At 39.3% G+C, this 8,834-nt stretch overlaps 1 protein-coding gene across 1 annotated transcript in view; it reads right to left on the bottom strand.

The window, feature by feature from the left end:
• Positions 1-2,825: 2,825 nt before the first annotated feature.
• Positions 2,826-8,834, bottom strand: part of GPR63 (G protein-coupled receptor 63) — a 28,192-nt gene continuing 22,183 nt past the window's right edge. Inside the window, exon 4 of the mRNA XM_058020927.1 lies at positions 2,826-7,836. Coding sequence (XP_057876910.1) covers positions 6,435-7,694 — 1,260 coding nt within the window. The 5' untranslated portion in view covers positions 7,695-7,836 and the 3' untranslated portion in view covers positions 2,826-6,434. The remainder of the gene's footprint in view (positions 7,837-8,834) is intronic.

Below are 8,834 nucleotides of genomic sequence, written 5' to 3'. Positions count from 1 at the left end.
AAAGATTGCTTAAACATTCAGCAGAAGGGAGACACCTGGGCTGGGGTAGTTCCTGCACTGATGGAGAGAGCCCGGCTTCCACTGCTGTTCTCCCAACAGCCAAACTGTGAAACTCTACATCATCTGGTACCAAAGAGTGGCTGTAGCACATCCTCCCACTTTCCTCCCACACTCACCCTTTCTCTCCAGCCCAAGGAGTGTTAAATGTGAAGTTCGCAGGAGGGGCTGATGGTACCAATCCTCTCCTCTAGATGAGATGCAGAACTCAGCCTGATAAATGACAGCTTCAATTCCCCTTCAGTGAGGAAGGGAAAGAAACCCAAGTCCAGGAAACCAAATTCAAAATTACTATTCTCACAGTTAAAGTATCAATAAAGAAGCAAGAAATTATGTGAGATGTCATTTCATCTCTCTTCCTTTGAAAGGAATTACTTTTACAGAAAAAAGCAGCACTGACGCCCGAAAGAACAGCGGGGCTCAAACTGTAGCAGTGAGATTTTAACACAGGCTTCAGTGGCTCCCTCTTGCCATCCTGGGTGTTCAGGCAATACCCTCAGCCACCAAAAACTTCCCTCTGTCTTTGACACAGAGCCTAAGCCAAATAAATCAAAGAAAGACATTGTTAAATTTATTAAAGCTGTGATTACATCCCCTCTGGAGTTCAGACTGACTCTTGGAGGAACTGTCATTTATTTCACAAGACCTTCTCTTTCAAAAGACAGGGAAATGTTAGTGAAATTTCTACTCATGATGGCAAAAAGGCTTAATTTTATTTCAGGTCAACCACAGAGATTTGGAGTGCAGTAACCTATTGAAGGCAGAGCACCGATTAAATAAAGAGATTAAAGGAGAATATCTCATTACTGCTACGTTCTGTGCCCATTGCCAAAGCTGGTCATGCAGTCAGGATAATAATATAAGCCAGGAACAAGTTCTACTTTGGTATTTATGAACACTATGTTACCTACCAGCAGTACTGTAATGATTTGGTATCAAGCTGCATTCACTGTCACACAATGAGGCAGAACAACACAACCCAATAGTCAGTGCATAAATATCCATGCATCAACTTTAAAAACAAACACCGTGTCTGTAAGGGGCACTTAAGAAGTCCCATCACAACTCACATTTTCCTCCACCATACAGTGCAGCCACTGACTTAGGACTGTTTTACCACTTACACCTGAGCAGAGTTGTGGCTGTCTCCATGTATGCCATTTTGTTTTGGGAGCAAGCTGCAGGAACTTTTGTTAAGCTGGAAGCTCACTGGTGGATCCTGTGCCCAGAACACTCACAGAGACACAGGTCAGCTCAGGGATTCTTATTCAGTCGTGAACTGGCTGAAGATGGATGAAGCTCAGTTGCTGAAAGATGAGGTAGAATAAAATTTCTAACACTACTGGGGATAAAATAAGGATCCTGCACTAGCACTGGAGGCAAGCCTATGTGCTCCTGTAACACCTCTTCTGTCCTGGCACAATGTTAAAACCAGAGGGGGTAAAACTCATCCTCAGCCTGTCATTGATGGTCCAACCTGAACTCAGAGATAGGAAAGACTGGCACAGGGTGAGAGTTTTGCTGCCTCCACAACTTGCCCAGGGACCTCCCCTTCCTCCTGCCACCATGTACCCACCTGCTGCAACAGAGTGGTGCAGAAATAGCCACCTTGGGGGCATGGGGGGGCACCAGGAGAGGATGAGGGAGGAAAAAGTGGCTGCTGCAGAGGTATGGAGTCTCAGAATGAGGCACTTCAGCAGCTGAGCAAAGCCATTTTCAAACAACCAGAAATATCTATCCCCTCTCAGGCACTCTTTGGGGACATGTCTTTTTTCATTTAGAGAAATTACTCCAGCAGCATTTCTGCTAAGTCATCGTCAAGCTGAAAGTTTTCCCCAAAACAGCTGAGAGCTTTTTTCGCTCTATTAATATGAGGAATAATCCACCACATACAGACATGCAGCACTTGAATCATAAAGGTCACTGTCTTGTGTTGATATGAATCATGCCCTGCAGTACTACTGTCTGCTTTATTTATTGCACAGCAGGACGATCTTAATTACTTAGTGCAAGCTAAAAGGTGGGACACCCAGTTCAGGTAGTATTTTAGGAAAGTTACTTCCTTATTAGGCTCTCTCTCTGCTGGCTGGACACTATTCCAATTATTCTAGATATCTTGACAGTGTCTCACAAAAGAGCATTTTGCAAATGCTTTATACAAGAAACATTTTGGCTTAAACAAAACCCCCTATATCAGGAAATCCTGGTTATTTCACAGACAGATAAAAGAAGTGTTTGAAATTATGCAGGTAGGCATTAAATACAAGAAACAAGTTCATGTACTAACAAGACAGTCAATTCTAAAGTCTTTTGCCACATTTTTGAGAATGTTTATGTTTATTTTCTCTTTTTTGTTGTTTCTCAGGTATTTTCATGGGTGTATTATATACAGAAAAGACAATGCAATTCTACTTAACAACTTTTTTAAAACAATAATTCAAGGTTTCTCCACATCAGAAAATAACTAGCCAAAAAAAAATAAAAATAAATGAAACCAAAGTAGTGGCAAAGTAGTGGCTCCTGGAAAACCAGACTTAAGATATTTCTCACCATTCCAACCACAACAAACTTGTGCTCTGAATTTTTTGTTTTCACACTAAAATAAATAAAAATCTCTTTCAAGGAAGGCATTGTTGAATGATTTAGGAATTAAAAATCTCAAATGGGTTCAGAAAGATCACTGAAATCTCACAGTTATTTATGCATATGCCCAAAATAAAATATAAAAGCATTAAGCATACAAGTGAAAAAATAGGGACAGAAAGCAGTAAGAGGCAAAACAGTTTTCTTCTCTATATACAGAAATATTTTTACATAAGTAACAAGAAATGTCAAAAATACACAATTTTGAGTACAAAAGAATCATTTCAGCAATAGATTTGTACAACTGAGACCTGTGTAAGCAGCATGCTTTGACTAAATGAATTAAACTGCAACATACTTCAAAATACATTCATTTAAATCCTCCATACTAAAGATGTCTGAAAATAGAACATGAGGGAATACAGATTAGTAATGACTATCATCTCTGGAGAGGAAGAAAATAATAATTTCCCTTTAAAGTCAAGAAGGATCAGTCTGAGTTTTTAAACTGCTTGGTCTTGGTCAAGACCATTAAATTGCCTCAGGAGACCCACTTCTGCCAATATGGATGTGTTTTAACATTACAAATCTCAGTGAGGTTATGCAGGATTCTTGGCAGGATCACAGACAGCAAGACTGAGCAGTTCAGAGGTCTTCAACTTGGTCCTAGGACTTCAGCTGTAATTATCAAGGCACTGCTCTCGAGACAGTACATAGACACAATAGCTCAAATGATTCTGTAAACACATAATTACCCTGGGGATACTTCTACACCACACCTTGTTTCTTTTTTTGAACACACTTTTGTTCACTATATGCTTTGATCGCCTCAAAAAACCTGGCAAGTGTGAATACTGTATCTCTATAGAAATCACCTCTGAATTTGGGCCACACAATTTGGGTTTCTTTTCTCCAAGGATCAGCAGATGCAGCTTTGACCAGAAACCTTGTTACAGTCAGTGTAAACAAGTGCTTAATTACCAAGACAAATTAACTGTCTGATGTTTGCAATTTATACTTCACAGCCAGTACATATCAGAGATCACAAAAATCCCACAAAATGTTTTTCCCTCTTCCTTCAGGAATGTAATTTCATTAATTTTCCTGTATTGCTCATCTTCTTTCCTTCTTGAATTACTGTGTTTTACAACATTCAAATCTCTTGCCTTATAGAGCTGGAAGACAGCAAAAATACCTGTTCCTGCCATTTAGAAAATGTACACTCACTCTGTTACATTAACTCTAAGCAGAATTTTGCTGCTTTCAGAGATAAACAGGTATGACAGCTTTGAAACAGAAAATTCATACTAACCAGGTCATAAACTTGTGCTATCAATGTAAATGTAATTGAAAAATAAAAGCTTTACTGCAAAGACATACTAAAACATTCTGCTTTATAGTGGAACTCCTTTAGATCAGAAAAATCTATACCATCATCAGTAAAACTGACAAGAAAGGGAAAGCATGTCCATCAGTAACACCACCACTGCCAGATGTCTTTACACGTAATCCACAGTCTCAGCTGGCAGTTTGTTAGTTTTTTTAAAATGAAATTACAGAATTAAATTTTTCCTTTTATACTCCTAAAATTTAACAACAACAGTTTTACCAATAGCTATCAACGAGAAGAACAGAGCTAACTTAGCTTAAATTAGTTCTTTATTGAAGACCTTAAAAAAAAAATCTGGGATTGAACGCTTTGCTGCTGTCAGGAAGCAAGGAGTCCCTGGACACCCACATAGGACATTTCCTTCATACACACATGTACTGTGCAGACACACAGAAGCAGATAAATCTGCTATTATTTTTGCTCCTCTGGTACAAGAACAACACAGAGCTCCCCATGCTTTGGGGCACTGAAAGACAGATGGAAGCAAAAGAAGCCCAAACCCTAGCTCTGGTTCTTCATCAATCCCTCTGCTCTTGGTCACAGCTCCAAAAAGCTGATTCTGCAGGTATTCTTCCCAGCCCCAGAGCAACTGGGGATCTGGCTCCAAAGCCCAAACCTAAGTCTTTACTTGTCTCACAATAAATATTTATTTAGCTGATTGAAAAAAAAAAAAAGTATCTGAGTTTGGTTTGCTATCATCAAGGAAAATCCTTGTTTTTCTGCTTTCCAGGAGGATACCAACACAGTCTGATATTAATCAGAAAGGTAGTTTGGCATTTTAGGGAGAGAAGCTGATGCCCAATAGATGAGAACAGTGAGTAAATCCTTGAGGCAGCAGCCACTACAGAGACAAAGAGGTAATGAAAAAATCAATGTGAAGTAGTATCAGAGGGAAAAGGGGAATTTAACTTACATCCCCAGCAAACTCTGCTGGCTGACTGTTATAAGGGGTAATGGCTGAAAGAGTGTAGATTTAGAAAAGATATAGGAAGAAATTCTTCCTTGTAAGGGTGGTGAAGCACTGGAACAGGTTTCTCAAAAAAGCTGTGGATGTTCCATCCTTGGAAGAGTTCAAGGGCAAATTGAATGGGGCTCTGAGTAGCCTGGTCTAGTGAAAGGTGTTCCTGCCCATGGCAGGGGTATTGGAGCAGGATGATATTTATGGTTCCTTCCAAACCAAGCCATTTTATGATTCTGTGACTGTTTATGGTCTTGATCCAATACTTAAATTGCAAAACACATCAAGAACTCTTTTTCTCCCTGCAATTACTATGCAGACCAAATGCTAACCTCAACTATGGTTCATTTGCTATCTGTGTGCTGGTTTACCCTACTATTTCTACTCCTACTCCAACAAATGCCTGACAGCATGATTTCAGCTGTGTAGAGCACACCTAGCCTTATACGAGCTCCAAGCAGAAACAACCTTACACCAACATAGTATAAACTGCAGGCCCAAAAATCACTATTTCAGATAGGTTTTCCGGCACATCATGAGGTTTGGATGACTTGTAATAGCCTCAAGTAACAACTGCAGTCACCCTTTACCCTGTAACAATTTTAACACAAACACTATTCTTCTAAACCATATGTGAGCCTAAATCTCAGGTTATAGTATTTTTCTTTCTTTCTCTTTCATTCCTCTGTTTTCTCCTTCTAAGTCTCCTGATAACTGAGTGGGTAATTTTGATCAATTGCTAGAAAACGAGAAAATCTACGACTGTACACATAGCTGTACCAACATAAATCACCATCCTAGAGCTTACATGGGTCTTTCATTGAAATTCACCAACTTAACAAATAATAATAAGCAATAATAATACATCTTCAATACAGAACAAAATATTCAAATGAACAAACTATATAGTAAATTTTGTAAAGTGCACAAAAATATTAATGGAAATATTAAAAAACCAGGATTTTAATGTTACCATGAAAACTTCTGAAATATCATTAAATTAGATAGAAATAATCTAATGAGACTTTTTGGCTCTAATATACTGGCAGACAGCAGCAACAATTTTCCAAAAAATTACACCAACTAAATACACTGTATCTTAGCAGCATAAAAAAAGTTCCTACAATTAGGTAAAATTGCAGGCCTAGTAAGCATAAACCTGACAAGATGTTCCAAATATAGTTTTCATTAAAAGAATGGATTTCCATGGAATCCTAGAGGTAACATTTGTTATTCTGCTTACATTGTATTCTGGTATAAACCCAACTATAACCAATCACATTCCCTCCCTCTATCTTCCCAAAATTGCACAAAGTACTAAAAATTTAATCAAGTTATAAGATATGGCCACACTGAAAAAGCCATATGAAACAAAACAAAACTCAACCCAAAGCCTAAAAGCAAATTACCCCAGCAAACAACAATCATTGTCAAACAACTGCAGTTTCAAACCACCGAGCGATGCTCCCCACACACGTAGATGGCGCTGGGCCGGATGCGCCGCCGCGTGTGGCCAGGGAGCTGTGGCAAGAACTTGAAGAACCTGGGCATCAAGTCTAAGCATGCATCATGAAACTTCTTAATCCTCCAGTAGTAAATCAGTGGGTTCAGTGCAGACTTGAGGTAGCAGAGCCAAAGGAGCCAAGTGCTTATCTCAAAAAAGTTGTGCTTGTAGTAGAAGTGGCTGTTGAACGTGGCAATAAGGCTGTAAGTGGTGAATGGTGCCCAACAGACTATGAAGACAAGGAACAAAATCAGGATGGTTGTGAAGGCACGAGTTTTAAAGCTCATATCAATATTCATCTGGAAAGGTCTCTGTAAGCTCATGAGACCAAGTTTGCTGGCCTGGCTGAGACATATACTATCAGGGTGGCTATGGATACGAACTGCATTGTGGCGGACAGTGTTGAGTATGCCCATAAAAGAATACAGCATTACCAGGAATGGAATAAAAAAAGCAATTAGCAAGATAACTATCACATAGGCTCGGTAACCTGGGCTTGTAGAGTAGCCAAAAACACACTGAGGTGCTCTCGAGGGTATCTGCAGATTAGGATTCCCTACTGATAACGGAAAAGCAACAACAAAGGATGCTGCCCAGGAAATCACAATAAGAATCTTTGCACGGTAGGGGTTCAGTTTATCTTGCCTCTGAACTATGATAAGAAATCGGTCAATACTAATAATAAGAAGAATGGCTACCCCCTCTACGACAAAAAGCCAGAAGAACATGGCAGAAACTCTGCAAAATATATCCCCAAAAATCCACTGAGTGGTAATGATTGTTATCAGAGCAAATGGCATGTTCAGCACTGCCAGCAGCAGGTCTGCAAAAGCCAGGCTTGCTAAGAGGATATTAATTGCAGATCTCATAGCTGCCTTCTGGTAGACCATCAGGCAGACAACAAAGTTTCCAAGGAAAGAAACCAATAGGATAAATATCATAGCAGCAGAAAGAATGATCTGGAGTGGCAAACTCAAGCTCCTGAAAACTTCTTGTGACGGCAGGGTAGCTGTGGTGTTTACTAGGAAAGTACTTCTCTCAGTGGTGAGCACAGCACCTGAACCATATCTCAATGGCTGTGTTGTGCCACTACGAAGCAAGAACTGGGGAGTGGTAAAATTCGTATAGGCATTTTCATAAACAATGAAAGTAGCATTTGAGGTCCCAGAGTGGGCCAGCGTCAACATTGCTGAGAAAACCATTGCTTCAAGAAAAATGAAAGCAGAACCAAAGGTCTTCAAGGCATTTCATCTTGTTCAGGCAGTATTTTGAACTGGACATTTAACAATCAAAATTCAAGGTTTGAAAACATCAAAGTTCTTAAGTTCACGTCAGTATTTCCATCTGAAAAAGAAGAAAACAATGTAAATACACAATATAAAACTCTCTGAAACCAGTGGTAACCTAATGATTGCTCAGCTTTCCTTAATAAGAATAGTGTCCTTAATATATGTTTACATTTCAGGCAGACACAGTTTACTTAAGCACCAAATATAGGAGTCTTGTAACAGTTGGCCTTTCTCTCATAGGTCCTACTCCTGCAGTCCTGCTGATACTGCACAATACTCTCAACTCATCATGCTTTTTTCTACCATAACCAAGGCTGGAGAACTTTTGTGCTTGAAACTTTACTGATTAAGAATTAATAAATCAAAAAAGTATTTTTATTTGAATCTTGTAATTTTTGAACTAACTTTATTTTGTTTTGAAATTGCCTACAGATAGAAACTTTAATAACATTTCTAAATAGCTTAAATGGCATCAGTATATTGCCTATTTACCTGCTTGGTAAGTACTCAAAGCCTATTTATCCAAGTTATTGCACATAATACGGAATTCTTAGTTCCATGTCAGTCATCCACATCAGACACCTCAGGAAAAACATGCAAAATATCCTAACCTGTAATTATGAAATAACTTGTCCACAGGATAAAAGAATTTTTCAACTTGTTTCACTTAGGGGCTGACTCACATTCAGGTACAGGAAACCATCACTTCTTTGGTTACCACAACTCTTCCACTAGCAGTAAACTTTCTTGCTTCCACTGCTTTGGGCATGTTTTTGTTCATTCATCTTGGTATCCCATATAACTTAACCATGTTCACTCTCTTTTTCCTTGTAAATCTAATCCACACACATCCTGCTGAATTCCCTCCCTTGTGATTATAGCCATAGAATGGTTTGGACTGGAAAGGTCTGTAAAGATTTTCTAGTTTTGACCCTCTGCTCTAGCAGCAACACTTTCCACCAGACCATGTTGCTCAGAGCCCCATCCAACCTGGCCTTGAACACTTCCAGGGATAGGACATCCCCAACATCCATAGGCAACCTGTACCAGTGC

The sequence above is a fragment of the Melospiza georgiana genome, chromosome 3 (genome assembly GCF_028018845.1).
Source record: "Melospiza georgiana isolate bMelGeo1 chromosome 3, bMelGeo1.pri, whole genome shotgun sequence".
NCBI classification, from domain to species: domain Eukaryota; kingdom Metazoa; phylum Chordata; class Aves; order Passeriformes; family Passerellidae; genus Melospiza; species Melospiza georgiana.
The sequence above is the reverse complement of the archived record's forward strand: the minus strand, read 5'-3'. Positions and strand labels throughout refer to the sequence as shown.